This window comes from Lissotriton vulgaris, chromosome 2_1, assembly GCF_964263255.1.
Source record: "Lissotriton vulgaris chromosome 2_1, aLisVul1.2, whole genome shotgun sequence".
NCBI classification, from domain to species: Eukaryota; Metazoa; Chordata; class Amphibia; order Caudata; family Salamandridae; genus Lissotriton; species Lissotriton vulgaris.
In genome coordinates this window covers 772,118,480-772,139,882 of record NC_141687.1, presented here as the reverse complement: position 1 = coordinate 772,139,882, position 21,403 = coordinate 772,118,480, and the positions used below count along the sequence as shown (strand labels likewise).

The window sequence follows — 21,403 nt, the reverse complement described above, 5'->3', positions numbered from 1 at the left end:
TATGGCTTAGGCCTCAGGATACCTTTTCAGCCCACTTTCACATGCATAAAAGCGAAAGGGAGATTTGTAATTATTGGTGGCCAGTTGGAGGGAAGAGAGATCGTGCTTATTAATGCTTATGTGTCTAATGTGGACCAGCTCACTTACTTAGATAATATGGCTGTACACCTTAAAGAGGTGGTTCACCTCTAGGCCAAATATAATTGTGTAATGGACATTTGTTTGGATGCTGGTGGGGGATGGTCCACTCCTGGTGGGTACATAAACATCCCTAAAGGTAATATTGTTGTTATTTAGGGGGTGAACAACTTTAATGTGTGCTTGGACAGATTCCTGCATTGAACGCTGAAACGTCATAGGGTAATTGGCGCAAAATACCTTACTCAGACAGTAGACCCCCTTATTAATGTCTTTTAGCTTGACTGACTCATAAGCCATCATTCCATCCTGGAGGCTTAATGTAGACACCTGCTCTTGTAACCTATTCACCTGCTCTTGTAACCTATTCAATCTCCCGGTCCCTATTACCACAGGAGCCTTTAGCCTTCCCGTGTCACAGTATCAACTGAAAGTATTTCAGCTTAATGTCAGATCTTTACCCAAGCACTATGCTGAAATATTCTATCTTTTAGTGGACGAATGCCCTGATATATTTTTCATTACTGAAACATGGATGAATGACGTTCTAACAACTATCTCTAATTTAGCCCCGCCTGGTTTCTCGATCACCCTGATTAATAGGGCATCAAGAGGAGGCGGTATTGCTGTAATTACTTAAACTATTTATCCTTGCTCGTTGGAGAAAACTAATCTTAAAGGGGCTGAATGAGGATATTTTAATATTTCCATTAACGCCCAATTTACTTTTTCGGGGCTACTTATATATAGACCTCCTGGTCCAATGGGTGGTTTTGATACGTCTCTTCTGGAGATTGTGGAAGCCTGTGCTATGAGATCAGCTAATTTTAGCATCTTGGGTGACCTTAACCTCCATTTCGAGCTGGAGCATGAACCAATGATCTGTACTTTGATTACGGATCTTGCAGCCTTCCAGCTCATCCAATTAGTCATAGGTCCCATGCACACGGGAGGCCATACGCTGGACCCTATCTTTACCAACAATGAGTCAGCTAGCTTCCCTGCTCCTATACCTATTGCCTGGTCGGATCATTCACTGGTTGCATTGTCCTTCTTCACATCTACCCCCAACAACTGTAAAACTCAAACAGTCACACGTAAAAGACCCTGGCGCAAACTCCGTCTTACAGATTTCCATGCCCTTCTTGAAAGTGATCCTTTGAACTACTTCTCTGATGTCGACTCAGGTTATGACTCATTCTGTACTTGGCTTACCCAGGCACTGGACAAGCTCATTCCAGAAACCTCGTGCACTAGACTCACTCAGGATGCCAATCCCTGGTATGACGTGACTTTGGCGGGCATCAAAAAAACCTGCAAACGTTATTATTCCACCGATAAAAAAGCGGACTACCTAACACAACTTAAACTTTACCACAAAGCTATTTGTAAAACACGGGTAGCATATTATGCCACTGAGATAAAAACCAGCCCCAATCCTGCTAAAGGGATTTTTAAAATACTAAAGGAACTCAACACAAATCCGCTGTTAATGTTATTACCTCAGCGGCTCATTGTGAAGAAATATTTACAACAAGGGGTGGTGAGGGACAGAGTCTCTGAATTAAGCAGAAAGCTCTCACCCAGTCAAGAGATCAGGGCTAGATCCAACACCGTTTTTTAGCTCACTGCACCATCCCAGTTTCAGAACCTGGCTGTATGCAAATTAGTCTGTTCCTGTCCCAGTGCATGATGGGAACAGGGCAAACCAAACTACAAAAGCCAATTCTTTCACTGGGAAGGAAACAAGCTCCCGGGGACCGGTTTCTGGCATTACAGCCGTCTTCGGCCCGGTTTGCTTGAATCCTGATGGTGCAATGAGCAAGGGTCTCACATCTGAGAATACCCTTCCACGCTTAGGGTGGACAAAAATATTTACAACAAGGGGTGGTGAGGGACAGAGTCTCTGAATTAAGCAGAAAGCTCTCACCCAGTCAAGAGATCAGGGCTAGATCCAACACCGTTTTTTAGCTCACTGCACCATCCCAGTTTCAGAACCTGGCTGTATGCAAATTAGTCTGTTCCTGTCCCAGTGCATGATGGGAACAGGGCAAACCAAACTACAAAAGCCAATTCTTTCACTGGGAAGGAAACAAGCTCCCGGGGACCGGTTTCTGGCATTACAGCCATCTTCAGCCCGGTTTGCTTGAATCCTGATGGTGCAATGAGCAAGGGTCTCACATCTGAGAATACCCTTCCACGCTTAGGGTGGACAAAAATATTTACAACAAGGGGTGGTGAGGGACAGAGTCTCTGAATTAAGCAGAAAGCTCTCACCCAGTCAAGAGATCAGGGCTAGATCCAACACCGTTTTTTAGCTCACTGCACCATCCCAGTTTCAGAACCTGGCTGTATGCAAATGAGTCTGTTCCTGTCCCAGTGCATGATGGGAACAGGGCAAACCAAACTACAAAAGCCAATTCTTTCACTGGGAAGGAAACAAGCTCCCGGGGACCGGTTTCTGGCATTACAGCCGTCTTCGGCCCGGTTTGCTTGAATCCTGATGGTGCAATGAGCAAGGGTCTCACATCTGAGAATACCCTTCCACGCTTAGGGTGGACAAAAATATTTACAACAAGGGGTGGTGAGGGACAGAGTCTCTGAATTAAGCAGAAAGCTCTCACCCAGTCAAGACATCAGGGCTAGATCCAACACCGTTTTTTAGCTCACTGCACCATCCCAGTTTCAGAACCTGGCTGTATGCAAATTAGTCTGTTCCTGTCCCAGTGCATGATGGGAACAGGGCAAACCAAACTACAAAAGCCAATTCTTTCACTGGGAAGGAAACCAGCTCCCGGGGACCGGTTTCTGGCATTACTCAGACATGAGTCCCTTTCTCACTGCTCCATCAGGATTCAAGCAAGCCGGGCCGAAGACGGCTGAAATGCCAGAAACCGGTCCCCGGTAGCTTGTCTCCTTTCTGGTAAAGAATTGGCTTGGTAGTTTAGTCTGCCCTGTTCCCATGATGCACTGGGCCAGGGACAGACTGATTTGCATATAGCCAGGTTCTGAGCTGGGATGGGCCAGTGAGATAAATAACGGTGATGGATCAAGCCCTGATCTTTGGACTGGGTAAGAGTGGTCTGCTCAATTCAGACACTCTGTTCATCACCAGCCCCTTTTGTAAATCCATTGTGAAGAAATAGCCTCTTTCTTCGTTGAAAAGATCCGGGGCATCTACTTGGCCTTCACTGCTGAAATCCAGCCCAGCGGAGGCTTGGTTGCTATACCTAGCTCTGTTTCTCGGTTATCTATTATCCCCGAAATATCCAATGAAAGATTCAATCAGCTCACTAAGCTCATTAAATCGGGCTCCCCGATGGACCCTCTTAAGCCTGCCCAATTCCGAGACTCTTCCCTGTGTTGCTTCGCTCCACTACACAGTTTAATTAATGCCTCCCTTTCCACCGGGGGTAGTCCCAGCCAAATGGAAACAAGCGTGGGTCTCCCCATACTAAAGAAGCCTACCTTAGACCCCCAGAAGCCCGAAAACTATAGACCCATATCATTGCTCCCCTGGGCCACTAAGATCGCTGAGGCCCATGTTAACACCATTCTTACTAATGTCTTAAACATCAATAACACCTTGGATGACACTCAGCATGGAGACGGCGCTCCTGGCTATGACGGAGCACCTTCGAGCCTCCCTGGACCCTCCCTGGACCAGGGCCAAACAGCGGCACTTATTTTATTAGACCTGAGTGCCGCGTTTGACACTGTGTCCCACCAGATCCTGCTTCGCCGGCTCGAAGAGGCAGGGATCACTGATGTGGCTCTTGCCTGGTTTAGGTCATTTCTGACCAACAGGTCTTTTCGGGTTTCCACTCCTCCCTTCCTTTCCAAGGCTTACTCTATTGAGCAGGGGGTCCCTCAGGGCTCGGCCTTGAGTCCCACCCTGTTCAATTTGTACGTCCAGCCGCTGGCTGCCGTCACCAAAGCGTGGGACCTTAAAATCGTGTCCTACGCTGACGACACGCAGCTAGTGGTTGCTTTATCGGAGGGAAGGGACATGGACCCTCTCAAATTCAATTCTGGCTTGGCTGCTGTAGCAGAATGGCTTACTGCCAACTGTCTACAGCTTAATGCTGCAAAGACGGAGGTGCTACTGGTGGGAAAAAAAACGGAACTTTGGGGAGATCACTGGTGGCCTTCCAATTTGGGAAAAGCTCCTACACCTAAGCCAGAAGCCAAAAACCTGGGAGTCTGGTTAGACCCTGCTCTTAGTTTTATCACCCAAACTAAAAAAGTGGCCGCTACATGCTTCAGAATTTCGCGAAGTTTAAAAACTATTTTGAAATTTTTCGACCCTGATACCAGACAAGTGATTGTCCAATCTATGGTGCTATCCAGATTGGATTACGCGTCCGCTCTGCTTCTTGGGACCAACAAAACAAACGGCCTGTTTGCAACGCGTTCAGAACGCGGCTGCAAGAGCTTTAGTAGGCCTGCCCCGCTTTAGCTCTACTTCCAATACTACTCGCAAACTACATTGGCTTCCAGTTGCCCAGCGAATACAATTTAAGGCCTTATGAATCTTTTAAAATCTTAAGACAGTCTACCCCCAGAATGCTAAAACCTCTACTGAAGATGTATGTGCCCACGTGAGCCCTTCGCTCAGCCGGCCAGAATCTGGTTGAAATCCCCCGATTCAAACGCAGTAGAGCTGGTGGACGGTCTTTTCGGTACCTAGCAGCTAAGCTATGGAACACTCTACCAGGCCACATTCGCAAAATAAATGAACTCTACCAATTTAGAAAAGCCATTAAAACTTTATTTCCTTAATTCCCGGAAGTCTCTTTCTGTTCTCTGTTGTGTTTTGTTTAGGATCAGCGCCGGGACGCCCTTTTGCTGGGGCAGCTGTGCTCTCTACAAAACCCCATAACATAACATAACATGCTGGAGGAATCCTTGTTGAATACTGAAGTAAGGGGGGCAATTAATAATTCTCGGTTAATGAGAGTATGGCAACAACAACAACTCTGATAGATTGGGAGGCATCCAAAGTCGTTATTAGAGCACACTGTGGCAGCAAGTGTGGGGATACGGCCTGACTGTTAATTACCCCCAGGCGACAGACTGGATGCAGACCTTTTAATCGTACGCAGTACCCCTGCACGTCAAATCTGATAGAGACTACTAGCCGCAGATTCCTTCCCGTAGAATTACTCCCAGACGTGAGACTGGATCCGAAAACTTTTTTGCCACAGCATCCCTGCACGCTGTGCGACATCACGCGACTCCGCCCAGTCGTCGTCCGCGCATGTGACGTCCGCGAGGTCACATAAAACCCGCCCCGGCGCACCTACATCAGTTTTTTCCTCTTCCGCGTGCAATGCGGATCTGGTTCTTGCTCTGACCTGTTTAGGGCCTCTGTTTTTCTTCCATTTCTTTTAGGTGGAACAGTGTCTGAATGCCTTCGGGCTTCAAAACTTATATGTTTTGTGGGCGTCTTATGTCGGTGGCGGACCCGCACCTCATTTGTATATGGTGTTTGGGGGAGGATCACGGCACCACTGACTGTGAGGCCTGTCAACAGTTGAAGCCGAAGTCGTGACGAGAGCGTCGGATGAAACTTCTCTCGGCGCGTCTCTCCAGGTTGACGTCCTCCCCTCGATCTGCTTCTGCGGACTTCTTCCGATACAGCCGTGGTCGTCGTCCTCACCCTTCTCCGATGTCACATGAGCGTCGCTCGCTGGTGGGTAAGTGTAGCAGTTTGTCCCCGGGGGCTGGTTTCCGGCCTGCCAGGGACGTGGACTCTCCGTGGGTGATGCAGCCCCACGTGTCATCCTATCCACCGTTTCTGGTGTTTGGGCGTCGAGAGTCCAAATGGAGACCTACGCCGCGGCTTTCCAGGCTTCGCTGGCATCTCCTCCTGTTTCCCCTCCTGGGGCGTCGGCGGACACCTCGCCTTGCGCAGGGCCCTCTGCGGGTTCGGATCCAGGCTTGGAGGAAATGGTACTGTTGGGTGCGGCTCCTCCAGGGCACCTCCTTCAGGCCACTGCCCCCTCTACCTTGCCGCAAACTCCTGCAGGAGTCCCTGTGGTGTCGTGAGAGGTCGCCGGGGCTCGGTTTGCATCCCGAGACCCTCTGAGTCCTTTAGCAGGGTGGTCCTGTCTAAGGCAGCGGTGACGCTGCTACGGTGCCGCTGCTACGGTGCCGGCAGCAGCTGGACCGTGCAGAGCCACAGGGGTCGGCGGACCCTCATCATCTCGCTCCGGGTCGAGACCGGGTGAGAACCCTTCATCCCTCCCCAGGCCCCTCTCGTCCCTCTCCACGGATGATTGCCTCATCGGATGGCGAGTCAGAGGTTGGATCATCCTTAGCACTGCCACGTGGGTTGCCGGGCGATCTCCGCCTCATTCTGGAACGCGGCTGGCGGAGGGCTTCGTGTCACTCCCCAGGCCCGTCTCGTTCCCCCACGCAGGTGGTTGCCTCGACGGAGGTCGGGTCGGCGCCGCTCCAGGGCCGGTTCAACTCCAGCTCTGCTCTGGTCTCCGGTGCGGGGTGACTTGGAAGAACCTTGTCCGGCGACGCCAGATGGTGCAGACAACCTGCCTCAGGGGTCTTACCGCGGATTAGTCTTCAGATGCTCCTTCTCCGGAGGCAGGCTGTATATTAGTGTCGTCCTCCCCGGAGACTGGTCACCGTGTGGTGTCTTTTTCACCGGCGTCGAAGGGCGGCTGCCTGCCCTTCCTGAGGCAGAGATGTTCGTCTGAAGAACGGCAGGTCCCTCATTTCTTGGCTCCTTATGACTTCCAGGTCTGGAAGTTTGCAGCTTTCGCCCACGGAGGAGCTGCTTTCTCCACCACGGGGCCCTACGGAGGCGGGTGCGGCCTTTGCTCACGCAGTCTCCGCGGCTGTGGACATCCTGCGCATGGGTAACTCGGTGGCTCACTTTTCGGCGGACCATCTATTGGAGGTCCTCCACCAGGGCTCTGGTGAGAGAGAAATCTTACTTCCCTTGAAGGTTCCCTCCTCTCTTCCTTGAAGGGAGCTTGGAGGCGTCCTGCCTCAGGGGACCCGGTGCCTCAACATCTTTTGCACCAGCACCTCCCGGTGCCGCGTGACCCGGCGTGCCTTTTCCTCCACCCCTCTGCCTCCAGTCCTCTTGTGTGGACTGTTTTTCCCTCCCTGCCGCAGCTGTTGACCCCGCCGTCCCGAGAGGCTCGCTTGCTGGACGCTTGGTGGCGCAACATGTTCGCCTTGATCAGCGCTGCCCTGAATGCAATTAACACCTTGTGTGTGCTGGCTAGGGCCTCCTCCTGTTTGTGGGACTCTGCTGAGTCTCTGGGATCCGCAACGTCCCAGGAAGGTGGTCAGGTGGATTTACGGCTTCATGTGTTGGATGGCCGGGAGCTTGCAGCATTTATTCTCCGCACTGCTCGGGACATCTCAGAGATGCTGTGCTGTGCCATGTCTTACTCGGTCGCTCTCCATGGCCATGCTTGGCTTCGGGATGGAGTATTCCCTGAGAATATTCGGGAGCGACTTATGGACCGTCCGTTTGATGGCAGCCTGTTCCATTCCCCGGCCAACTCCGCCATTAAAAGGCTCTTAGCAGGGCTCTGATCTTCTCCTCCGTCCCCTCCTCAGTGACTCCTGAGTTGGGTTGGTTCTGGGCCTTCTTAGCCCGGAGGTTCTGGCTGTGGAGTGTGTTTTCTGGCCATTTGTGTCTTTCCTTGGGGCTTTGGCATTGTTGGCTGCTGGACGGCCCCTTTTGTTGATTGTGTGTGTCTTCTGCCGGACTTGTTGCGCAGACTTGGCCCTGAGATTAGGCCTTCTGCTTTGCTTGGGCTGCTTGTCAAGCCTTTCGCTGGGATGTTTTCTTTTCCCAGTGGCTCTTTTCTTTTTCCTCTGCTGCTGAAGTTCTTCCAAAGAGGGTTCCCATACTTTGGGACTTATCATACCCTAGGTGGGGTAGTGGTAGCTGTCATGTGGTAGAGGGTTCTGGTTACCTTCTGGTCACCTTTTGCTCCTTGAGGTCGTGTGCGCGGTGTTGACACTACTGTGGGTGGTGGTGTTAGTCACTGTTTCTTTCGACATTTTCTGCTTTTCGCACACTGTTCCCATGCTTCCACAGTTTATCTGGTGGTTCCGGGTTGTGATGCGGAAAAGTTCTCAGAAGAAAACTGACGTAGGCGTGCCGGGGCGTGTCTTATGTGACTTCGCTGACGTCACGTGCGAGGACGACGCCTGGGCGGAGTCACGTGATGTTGCCCCTCCCCCGCCGCGCAGGGATGCTGTGGTGAAAAAGTTTCCGGATCCAGTCTCAAGCTTGGGAGTAATTCTACGTGAAGGAAACTGCGGCTAGAATAGTCTCTACCAGATACAGTACAGTAACTCTTACAGTGGCGTCGGTCGACTCCTTGCTCATCGTTGGCATCATGGTCACCGTAATGAAGTTGCGGTATCTACTTAGACGCCGCCCTCACGCGCTGACATCATTGCTTTCTTTTTTTTACTCCAGCCAGTGCAAATCCGGAGCGAGCGGTACCTCCAGTCACTTTTTGACTGACATTTTTGCGACTTTTGTAGACACCGTTTTTCGAGTGTGTCGACTCCTGGTGCATGTTATGGATGCCCGGTTTCAAGGCTTGCGGTTCCTGCTGAAAACTGGTGTCAGTGATGGATCCGCACAGTGTGTGCCTGTGGTGCCTTGAACGTGACCTTATCCCAAGTCGTGTTCCGACTGCCGGACCATTATTCCTAAGTCTTTGCTGGAGCAGTCCTGAAAGCTTCTCAAGGCCTGGCAGTCTTCTCCACTCAAGGTGCCGGTCGAGGGGGAGGTCAAGGGACTGGTTGCGGAGCCGCCACCACCACCACCATTCACCCTCAAAGTCCTCGCACTACTCGGGTAAGTCGAAGAAACATTGTCTCTCTTCGACCTCTCCACACCCGTCAGCTGACACGATGAGGGATGTGGGTGGTGCCCGAAGAGTCGACTCCAAGGTTCCCTCCTTTTCCGGGACCCTGAGCGACCCCTGCCCAGCTTCGAAGCTTTTACAAAACTATGCATGCCATCTTTGGGCAGCCCGGCAATGCTGGCACGCCTTCGGTCCCCGTGGATTCTGCTGGGGGTCCTGGGCCTTTGATGCCCCAGTACCACAGGATTTCCTTGGATCCAGGCCTGGATCCAGATCGGTGCCAATTTCACCGGCACCACGTCCTCGGCCTATGCCGGTTGTGTTTCCAGCTGGCGTTCACCCTGGCCTCCACTCCGACTTGGACACGGTATCGGACCGGCGTCGACCGACACCGGATCCGGTGCCGATGGGTACCCTTTTTCCACCCTGGTGCTCCTTTCATGCCACAATGACAGCCAGAGGAGGGTGAGGAGGACTGGGAGGGGTCTGGAGAAGCTTTAACTAACCAGTTGGAATATGATCTGGATGCGAGAGAGGAGTTGGGGGAAGCCAGTGGTCTGGACACCTCCCCAGACCCTGGCTTGTTGTCTCCTCCTACCGCGCCTACGGAGGAGGGTGCTTCTTACGCAGTGGTGTTGCGTAGGGCGGCCCAGGCTCTCCACCTAGAGCTACCTACGGTGGCAGTCAGGACTAACCTCCTGGAAGAGGTGCTTCAACCAGCAGCGAGCTCTTCGGAGCCCCTTCTGCTGTTTAATGAAGCCCTAACTGACATCTTTTTGGGCATCTATTCCAGGCCCAACACAGGGGCTCCTGTGGATAAGATGATTGCCCGACGCCACCACCCAACTCCGGGGGACCCCACTTTCCTCTACCAACACCCCACGCTTGAGAGCTTGGTGGTCCAAGCCTCAACGTCCAAAGGCGCATTCCCTACCGCACCACCTGATAGGGAATCCAAAAATCTGGATCATTTGGGCCGATGTTTCCTTCCTCCAGCTTGGCACTGCGGTCGGTAAACACTGCATGTCTGTTTGGCCGTTACACCCACTCTGTGTGGGATATGGTAGCGCAGGTGCTGCCCCAGTAGCGCAGGTGCTGCCTGGGCCGTGCTCTCACGTGCAGTCGCTGAGGGGAGAATTGCAGCCAAGTTTACCATATGATGTGGACTGGACACCGCCCACTCGCTAGGCAGGACGATTTCAATTTCTGTAGCCCTTCAACGCTGCGCCTGATTGAGGTTGACTGCTTTTCCTGGGCATGTCCAAGCTACTCTCATGGACATTCCCTTTGATGGCTGTTGCCTGTTCGGCGACAAAGGAGACTGCTCGCTAGAGCGCTACAAGGACTCTCAGCTTTTCACCCCTTTTGTGGCTACGGAAGGGATACCCAGCCACGTTCCTCCCAGAGCTGCAGGCCGGCGTAAGGTGTTCAGCCCTTGCGCCACCGGGGACATAGGACCCACTACCATGGTCTGCGGGCCAGCAAGCGGGCCAGTCCACCAGCGCCCCCTCTACTTCAGCCTCCGAACCCTCATAGTCTGACATTTCAGGGCCACCAATCGCCAGTGGGTGGCAGGATTCGCCATCACCTCACCCACTGGCGCACATCACGTCGGACAGGTTGGTTTTGCAGATAGTGTGAAGCGGCTACTCCCTCCCCTTCGAGACTACCCCCCTGCTATGCCACCACAGTCCCATTGAAAGTCAGAGGATCATCTGGCACTTCTCCAACAGGAAGTTACGACTCTTGGCCAGGCGAGCCATTGAGCGAGTTCTGCCACAGAAGTAGGTCATGCTTGCTATGCCCACTACTTTCTGGTGTCCAAGAAGGACAAGGACCTACGTCCTATCTTGGACATCAGGAATTTAAACCGGTTCCTCCGGAAGGAGAAGTTAAAAAAGTTGACTCTAGCTGAGGTTCTGTCTGCCCTCGACCCTGGATGGTAGCGTTTGAGTTGCAGGACGCTTATTTTCACTTCCCCATCCTGCCGGCCCACCGGCGTTACCTGCGGTTCATGGTGGGCCAGGAGCACTTTCAGTTTACCGTGCTCCTCTTTGCCCTTACCAGAGCTTCTCGGGTGTTAACGAAGGTGATGGCGGTGGTCGCAGCTCATCTGCGCAGATCAGGGGTTCCAGTCTTCCCTTATCTCGACGACTGGCTGTTGATGTTAGGCTCTCCCCAGACGGTCGTCCCCCACCTCCAGACTACAGCGGACCTCCTGCACTTGCTGGGGTTCACTATAAACGTCCCGAAGTCTCACCGGACTCACTCTCAGAAGCGGTTCTGGACACAAAACAGTTTCAGGTTTATCCTCCAGAACAGCGAGTCCGGGATATTTGGGCCATTTTTCCGATCTTTAAACCTCTATCCCGGGTTTCGGTCAGCGTGGTCATGAGGCTGCTGGGACTCATGGCCTCCTGCATCCTGCTGGTAGATGATTCCAGGTGGCATATGCGCGCTCTGCAGTGGGATCTGAAGTTCCAGTGGGCACAGCATCTGGGGAATCTTTCCGATTGCGTCCAGATCTCAGAGGGCACTGCACACCAATTGCAATGCTGTCTAGCGAACCAGGATTGGGTCAACGGCAGATCCCTCTCCCTTCCCCAACCAAAGTACACAGTAGTGACGGACTCGTCACTTCTGGGCTGTGTCGGCCACATGGGAGAGGCAAGGATCAGAGGCCTCTGTCAGGCATCTACGTGGGCATCTCTGCACACGTTCACAAAACACTACTGCCTGTACAGCCTAGTCCAGAGGGACGGGCGCTTTGGCTATTATGTTCTCCAGGACTTTCTAGTGTGAACTTTCAGGCCCCTAGTTTTGTGCACCAGTGGTCCGTGTCTTGCATGGCACTGTGCTCCTGGCGTGGAAAGTCGTGTACAGAACTGACAGCGTGAGCGACGTCTAAATAGATACTGTGACATCATTACAACACCAACGACTAACGTGAAGTCGACCAACGCCATCTTTCGACGCGCAGGGGTACTGCTGACGAAAAAATTCTCTAGATCCGGTCTGAAGGTATATTGGATATATGAACGCCATGAGGTGTTTTCTTGGAAGATTGAATTCGGAGTAAGGATGTTATAGCTCTTCTCCATCGAGCTGTTCTGTTGGTGAAGAAGATTAGGTTGTTAACCAAAATACCTTTACTGGGACAAATGTAGGAATAAGAGATGAGTGTTTCAGAGTTCAAACACAAACTACTCAAATAGAAGTTCTTAGTTGAGTTTTTATATAATGTGGGAGGGTAGTTTATCTTTAAGGCATTGCAGCCAACCTGTGCCAGTAAGATATCGCTGGTATTACGATTATATGGTTACATGGTGGGTAAAGGTACAGGGGGTTAGTGGGATGAAATACTGCTCTTGATGTTTGGATAGATCTATTAGGGACATAAACTGCTTCAGAAAAGATTGCTGATTTATTGGGAGTAGAAGCAAGAGTGTGCAGCTGTCCGGGGATGTGTAAAGGGGATAGGCGAAGGAGCCTAGGGCCCGGAGATCTTTCCAAATGCAGAGAAATGTTCCAATGCAACAATGGAGACTCCGATCCCGCTATTCCTAAAGACAGGATCATGGATTGCTAGGAGATGGCTATCAAATGAGGCCATTGAAAGCTCTTCAGATAGAACACTGAACCGTTGTAAGATGGCTGCCCCATTAAGGATGGAGTAAGTGTGTATCACAGTCCTTATATTCTTTCTAAGCTCCCGTGCGCTTTAAGCCATATTTTGATCTTGATGCTGTTGAAATGGCCACAAATTTAGGGAATGGACCTTCGTGTGGGGAACAAGGGAAATTAAAGGACCCCCAAGATGGATGGCCAGCCAAGCCCCGTCAGGCCACCACTGTGACTATCATGCTCCAAAAACCTAGAGAGCAGCAGAAACACTTATGCATTGCCCAAATTGCAGAGAGGAGAAGGCTCTTCGAGTCTGATCAAGCAGATCCCGAGACGGGCAAGGTTATGTCACTGGACCACTGGGGGAGCAGCATTCACACTGACAGGCGCATATTGGGCACTAGGAAGCGAGGAATGCAGTGGGAGAGCACCAGTGTCAGCGGCAGGCAGGGCTTGTGCTTCGCAGTCTGTGGGATACACACAAAGGATCCAGGATTTTAGGGGGCAGGGGAGGCCCTGTGTCCCTTAAACAAAGGCAGTTCCGGCTCTCAAAGCCAGTCAGCTCTGGTGGGAGCTTCGATCCTCAGTGGAGGCAGTCTCAAGGACCAAGCCTGCCAACAACCCAGACTTTATGGACCACAGTCAGTGGATCGCAGCACTCTTAGCAGAGGAGCCCAGCTCACCTCCAATGAGTGTGACTGGACTGGAACCCAAGCTAACCCCAAGCATCAGGTTGGCCCCAGAGGGGGATTTGGCAGCAGCCCTCTCATATTGGAGCCAGCCCTCACCACTGGTCGTCTCCTTGGGAGGGGTGGTGGGGGTCCGTGTTTCTCTGTGGCAAAAGGCCTCGGACCCGAGCCGGCGCAAGAGCCTGGCCTGCAGATTAAAGAGCAGCCCATGGCCGCCGCCCTCCACTGTCACAAGGAGCCCAGCTCACCGTCCGATGGAGGCGAATTGGGTCCAGGCTGCCCTCAAACCCAGGTCAACAGTGGCCCATGCAGGAGAGAGGCCTTTACCAACCCACCAGTCGGGTACATCTGGTCCTGTTGGATCTTGTGGAAGCACCCAGATCACGCTCTGAGATCAAGTCACCAGTAGCTATAGGATTCCCCGCCTTTGGCATCAGGACGGGCGTCAGGTCGGTTATTGAACAGGGCAGGGCTTGACAGAGTAGCACTCACCTATGCCTGCAGCAGCTTTGCAGTGGCTCACAGCTCCCTCTGGCATGAAAGGTCGTCAAATAGAGTGGCTACAGGGTGTCGTGAGGTTTAATATACCCTCAGTCCCCAGTACAAGTAGAAAATCTTCCAAAATATGCAGGCAAGTAGAGACCGATTCTATCTTCTTTTCAGTAGTATAGAGTGGAGTGGTAGATTGCAGAGTAATACAGGGATATTTGCAGACAGGTAATCTTCAACCTGAAAGCATCCTAAAGGAGCTCCGGCTCGGCAGGAATCTTGGACTGTGTTGGCTGTGGGTCTATTACCTCCTTCACCTGCCGAAGTGATATAAGTATAAGATGGCTTATACTTCCATATGCCACCACTTAGCCGCTATTGCAGCGTACATGCAGAACAGAAAACACAATTCATTGTTTAGAATCCCTACCATCAAGGCTTTTATGGAAGGAAGGGATCAAATGGGTCATTCCTATCTCGGTCTGGAAATTTAATTTCATTCTTGCCAGACTCCTGGGCCCCTCTTTTGAAACACAACACTCCTATACCTTTACAGTTTATCTCTTGGAAGGTTGCCTTCCTTGTCGCTATTACTTCCCTATGGTGTGTATACAACCTACAGACCCTTACTTAGAGGAACCCTTTCTCCAGGCCCCTAGTGATAGTGGCAGAGTTGTCTTCAGGACCAATCCCAAGTTCCTCCCAAAAGTGGTATCCCTATTGCATCTCACCTAAGCTCTAGAGCAGAAATGGCTCTTCCCACGCTTGATGTAATATGAGCCCTCATGCACTTCATTGACTGGATCAAACCTTTCCGCAAGACGGAACAACTTTAAATTTCCTAATCTAGACCTCACACAGGCCATCCTTTGTCAAATGCAGGTATAGACAGGTGGAGTGTCAAGTGCATCCACGCCAACTATGTCAAAGCCAAGAGAACACTGCCTGCCCAGCCGTGGCTGCATTCCACCAGTAAGAAAGGGTCTACAGCAGCTTACCTTGGTAACATAACCATAGCTGACATTTGTAAATCAGCTACATTGTCCACTCCACACAAATTTACTAAGCACTATTCTATGGATATCCTAACTCGCCAACAAGCTAAAATTAGATAGACTGTATTAAAGACTTTGCTTCAAACATCTGCCCAGTCAACGGGTTGACTGCTACTGCTTTGTGTGTGCAGCGCATGTGTATATACAGCCTCACAATCTATTAACAGACATTTTTTACTAACCCTGTTAGGATCTGTTCGTCGTGAGTAGTGCTATAAATTCATATGCACTCATCCATTTAATCAGGAGAAAGTGGTTGCTTCTTTCATTTACGTATTTAACAGGTTATACTAATTTTCATGAATGGCCATCAATCTGTCCTACCTACTGCTCCAATACACGCACTTGCTGTGTGAAAAAGTGTAACCATGGAGCCAATGCAAACGTCCGTGCCCTACAGTAGGTGTCCGGAGTATTCAGAGCATGTGAATCTACAGCACTACATGCTTCGAAAAGATGCTTACAAGATGAGTAACATTTTCCACACTTAATATGACGACAGGAACCAACGTGCAACTTCTAACATTCCGAACTCTCACACAATCACAGAAGATCCAATGTCACCAAGGATGACATTTTGGGATTCCACCACAGGTGAAATCACAACCTAGGTCAGTGGTTCTTAGCCACAAGAAGGGCAATCATCAAATAATGAGGGCATCCTGACAGGAAAACCTCACCAAAATTCGACTGCTAAGCAGTTATTTACTTGACCCTGATGTTAAAAGTCAAAGTAAATCAAAAAATTGTTCTTTGAAGATTTTCTGACTGAAAAAGGCAGAAAAAATGTGGAGCTGTGTATCCAGGGTCCTTCCTGAAGGAGCCGGAAAGAACAACTGACCTAACTGTAACCCCTGAGGCATGATGGGAAGCTAGGGGCAGAGGTGCCTTAAAGGCACAGCGTCAGTTTTAGTACATGCAGCTACAGGTTAGCTTTTCAGTCTTTTTAGACTGGGTATTTGCAATGCAGCCTGGGAGCTGTATATGCTTACAGTGTGTTATGAGAATTTCTACTGCTTTCTAAGCATTAAAACAGTTTCTAAACAAACATTGGTGCTGTTTCTCATGTTTCTAATGCTAATACAAATGTATGGTGGAAATTCTTCACAGCATATTCTAGCTCTACTGTTTTATTTGGCTGCAATTGCTTACTTTTATATATATTTATTTATATATATATATGTATATGTATATGTGGGGCACATATAATATATTGTTTCCGGGGTCCCGCGCATGGGCGGGAATATTCTAATGCTTATGACTATTGATGAGGATCCCCTGGAAGAGAAGCAAAATGTACAATTGAAAATGTTAAAATGTTCTGTTAATGCGTAAGAATTTAAAATTGGAGGTTAAAAATGTATTTGGTATTCTCAGATTGGTACGTGAGAGCAGCACAAGTGCGTCAAGCAGAATATAGTATGAACAATGAGTGACCTCAATTGAATTTAGAAAAGCTCAAACCTTATTGAAATTAAAATGTTGTTTATTTATTAGTTTTTGAATTATACAAAATATTTAATAATTTGTGTTTATTTAATGAATGCATGATTCTGTACTTTTTGTGTATTATTTTGCAGGTAAATTATCAAAAATGCTTAGGCTGGATGTCCCTGGATTCTAGTAATGATTCAGTGCGAGTCTCCAGGTTTTAGTAATGATTAAGTGGGGTACACAGAAGTCAAAAGACTACGAACTGCTGACCTAGACAATACAGTTTGGCCTTATAATTCAAAAGCATGATTTGTGAACATTTCCCCATGGGGCAAACACCGACTCACTCTTGCTCCTGTGGTTGCCCCATGGTGATTACCTCTTTCTATTTTTTAATTGTGGGTGCCCCCCATGCCTTCTGCTCTCCTTCCCCACCTGCTGACAAGCATTTCACTACCTACAACTGTAGTGCGGTTTTATTAGGCGCTGCAGTACAGGCAGCAAAATGTCAGTCTGAATACCCAAAAGCTTGTCTCATTTGGCATTCTTACCTTAAAGTATGTATGAATGGATACGTTAGGGAAAGTATTATTAGTTGGTTGAATACAAGTCTACATCCTCTAGTGAGGCCTGGCAATGTGGTGTCCTATGGTTTGGGAGTCCTGAAAGAAAAGCAGTCTACTAAAGATAGGATATGTTAATGCAAAAATAGCAAACTGTTGTTTTGGGTCTAAAACTACATGATAGGACCTTGAGTTAATTATGTCTGATAACACAATGGCCTTGATGCTGGCCAAAATGATAGCGCTAAACTGAATGAGCTAGTGCCTCAAATGCAGTGAATGAATGTCTGCTGCTAAATGTTGCACTTGAGATATTGTCTGCTGTATGTGGATTCAGGTGATGGTACCAAGAGATTACTCTATCAGCAGAGGTTATGTGATGTATATGAGGGATCTCGGCATGGTAGGCATTATTTTCATGACTATAAACGATCTGTCATAAAAAAATGAATATAAAATGTAAGAATACCGTGACATTGTAGAGCACAAAATAATCGTGTCCAGTTTTTTTTCCTCTTTTTAACTGTAACTTTATTTCCTTAGGCAATATTCTTTTGGTAGATGGAACAGCATGTGGCGAAATAAAAATCACAGATTTTGGCCTGTCAAAAATCATGGACGATGATAGTTATGGTGTTGATGGAATGGATCTGACATCCCAAGGCGCAGGAACATATTGGTAATTTTAATATTTTCTTTTTCAAATCTAAGCTGATGAGCTGAACAAGTTGCGTCTTAATTTGAGAACTGAATTTATTTTCTTTGACATTCATATACTTAAAATATGTATTCTTTCCACAGCTTTGGAAATCCTAGGATCAGACTGGGGATTAGTGACCACGTTTATGCTACATAAATTTACAACACTCTCCATGAAAAATTTAATTCCCTTATAGATATGCAGTCTGAGGATGGGGAATGATCATTGGCAGTAAATAACCTCAATGATTGGAGTTAAAAGGATAAAGTTAACCATTTGAAAAATGACTGTGAGGGTAGTTGACTCCTCCATCCTCTTCTCAAAACACCATCCAAAGCTGGATTAATAGTCAACCGTAGATGCCGGAGAAGTAACCACTTGGATTGTGGGATGGTTCATCTTTTGTCTGTAAGGCAGCAAGCAGGAAAATGCCCTACAGAAAATATCAGAGGTGGTCAAGCAAATAATGGCAGGTGAACCGACCCTGCTGTTCAGTGACACGTGGGGCGTTTCGATGTTGGATAAACATAAGTTGCTTACGATTGCTTTATTAATGATTAGGCCCAGTATGGGCACTGATTAGAAGAGATGGCACAAACGCAGCTTTAAGAGAAAGTCCTCTCTAGGATACCTTGCCTACGAAAATAATCTGCAAAATCTTGGAGGCCTTTCATAGAAGATTTGAGTGCAACAAAAAAGTAAAGGTCACTAGGTGAGCACTAGTATCGAACAATTATTCTGCTACTCTTACTCAAACATCACTGTAGGAAGCTGGCTCTCTATACACTATACCAAAAAGACGTATAGTGTGCAGAGAGTCCAGGGGATCCCCAGAGACTTTGCAGAGGCTGAAGTAGATAATACTAATGTTCTCTTTTGTGGTAGTGTGGGCGAGCAGTTAGGCTTACCTATCAGAGGGCAGTGATCAGCATCTTTTGTACACACAGTGGCAATAAATAAGACGCACTCAATGAAAAAATCCGATACCAATTCATAGAAATAATACCTGGTTATATTTATTTTTCAGAACTACAGAACTTTGTCTATGTTAAATTCTTTTTGCATTAGAGATACTTTTCAATATCAAAAGTGGACACTTAGTGAAATTTTCAGACTTTGCAATAGTAACCTTTGGGAGGAAAAAAACATTTAGCATACAGATAAGTAACATCGACTTACAAGACCGGGCTTAGGGAGTGAAGGTCAGTATTGGTAAGGTTCAGTTCAGACCCCACAGTACACCACCAGCGGCACAGGGTGGTCGGGTGCAATTAAGGTATTGGGAGCCCAATACAACTCAATGAAGAATGGGCAATCTAACAGGGGCTGCTTACTGGTAAGTAGCAGCAGCTTGTGGGGCAAGTCGCCGAGGGTTGAAGCAAGCACTGGGCAGGGTCCAAAGCAGCACCAACACTACACCACCAGTGGCCCGGTGACAGTCGAGTGTAGGCTGCCAACACAGCATTGTGTGCCCAATGAAAAGCAATAGAAAGAGGCCAAATCAGAAAAGGGCTGCAAGTTTGGGCCAGGAGGCCGGTCGGAGGAAACCAACAGCTAGAGGGTTAACTTGCAATGCTCTGGGACGTAAAGACACCTTTGGTCTTCTTCAGCAAGGCCCACGGTGGACTGGTGCAGGGATGTTTTTTGGCATCTGAAATGGCTTACTGAAGCAGTTCTCAGTTGAGGGGGTCTTCGTGCAAAGACTGCAGGTGAGGTGGAGTAGTCCTGGAGGTATCGGCCCACAATGGATTCGGGCTCTGGAGCTCTAGAGACCCTCACAAGGACCGGTGACCAATTAGGACTCGGGCCGGAGGCTGGGGATGCAGAACTGGAACCGGGAACAGGGTTTTGTGGTTCTTCAGGTCTCTGGGTCTTTGGTTGAAGATGATTGCTTTTGAACAGGTCTGCTGTTCTCAGGAGCTCTTGATCTTTGTCAAAGGCAGGCAGTACTCCCAAGGATTTGGAGGTCGCTGGTCTGTAGGATGAGTAGTCTATTGGCACAGGATTGTCAAGGATTGCAGACAAACCGGTAGAGTTGGGGACAAATCAGACGTTCTCTGCAATCTACTCTGTTGGTGCGACTTTGTAGTGGCTCTTCTTAGGTTGTCAGAAACTGAAGTTTAGTGTCTGGAAATGCCACCTAAATACTAGATCTGAGACTATTTAATTACAGACTCCTTACCTTCGAATTACCCCCAGGTGTCGTACTGGATCCAGAGAACTTTTTCCTAAGCAGAACCCCTGCACGTTGGTAGGCGGCGCTGGTCGACTCCGCATCCATCATAGGCGTCGTGATCGCCAGGATGATATTGCGGTATCTACTTTGACACCGCCCCTGCGCGCTGACGTCGGTTCTTTCTTTTTCCGCGCCAGCCAGCGCAGCTCCAGAGCGAGCACTACCCTTAGTAATTTTTTGACTAACATATTTTAGAGTTTTATCGACATCTGTTTTGAGTCGTTCGACTCCTGGTGCACATAGGGATGTCCCTTCGTCGGACCGGCTTCAAGCCTTGTGACTCCTGTCACAAGTTGATGTCGGTCATGGACCCGCTCCTCGTGTGCCTCTGGTGCCTGGAGCGTGACCCGAAGTCGTGCTTTGACTGTCTGACCATGAACCTGAAGTCTTTGCGGGAGTGGTCCTGAAAGCTTCTGGAGGCCCGGCAGTCAGCTCCGCGCCGCTCAAAGTCCCAGTCGAGAGGGAGGTCATGGGACCAGTCGCGGAGTCCCCACCATCATTACTCCTCGAAGTCTCCTTTGCTTTTTGCCTTCTCCCAGTCCGTTGGCCGTCGTGGGTTGCGGAAGGTCGTCCTCCTTTGGCATTGCCGGCAGAGCCTACTGGGACGGCTCCAAGCTTCCCTTCCTTCCCGGGAGCTGGAGTTTCCCTTGTCCAGCTTAGAGCATTTTACAAAGCCCTTCACCCCATTTTTAGGCAGCCCAACTCCACCGGTGCGCCTTCGGGCCCGCAGACTCTGCTGTGGGCTCTAGGTCTTCGTTTCCGGCGCCGTAGGGCCCCAGGGATCCAGGCCTGGATCTGGATCTGTGCCAGTCGACCTCACAACACCTCCCCCAGCACCGATTCCTCTGACGCCTCTGCCACAGATTGTGTTCCCCGCCTACATCGACCCCAGCCTCCCCGTTGACTTGGACACGGAGCCGGACCGGCGTCGACTGGCACTTCTGTACCACTGTTCTACGCTGGCGTTCCTTATCGCCCTAAGTGGCAGCCAAGAGGAGGGTGAGGAGGACTGGGAGGCGTCTTTTGACCCTCTGGCAGACCAGCTTGAAGAGCCAGGCTGTCTTCTCCCACCTCCAGACTACAGCCATCCTCCTGCACTCGTTAGGGTTCACTATCAACGTGCTGAAGTCACACCTGATTCCCTCCCAGAAGCTCCTTTTCATTGGAGTATTTCTGGACACAGCGCAGTTTTGGGCTTATCCTCTTGAGCAGCAAATCCGGGATATTCGGGCTATGGTACCGATGATTCAGCCTCTATTCCGGGTTTCAGTGAGAATGACCTTGAGGCTGCTGGGCCTCATGGCCTCCTGCATCCTGCTGGTGGATCATGCCAGGTGGCATAGTCGGGCTCTGCAGTGGAACTGAAGTTCCAGTGGGCGCAGCATCAGGGGAATCTTTCCGATTGCGTCCAGATCTCAGAGGGCACTGCACACCAATTGCAGTGGTGGCTAGTGAACCAGGATTGAGTCAACGGCAGATCCCTCTTCCTTCCCCAACCATAGTTCATAGTGGTGTCAGATGTGTCACTCCTGGGATGGGGTGGCCACATGCGAGAGGCAGAGATCAGAGGCCTCTTGTCTCTGGCAGAGTCAGGGCTCCACATCAATCTTC

The 21,403-nt window shown here is 49.7% G+C and overlaps 1 protein-coding gene across 7 annotated transcripts in view; it reads left to right on the top strand.

Moving 5' to 3' along the window:
- The window catches only part of TLK1 (tousled like kinase 1), an 877,117-nt gene that overhangs the window by 734,538 nt on the left and 121,176 nt on the right, over positions 1-21,403 (top strand). For all 7 annotated transcript variants that reach the window (XM_086956115.1, XM_086956118.1, XM_086956116.1 and 4 more), the window contains one exon: positions 17,400-17,535. In XM_086956115.1, coding sequence (XP_086812241.1) covers positions 17,400-17,535 — 136 coding nt within the window. The remainder of the gene's footprint in view (positions 1-17,399; positions 17,536-21,403) is intronic.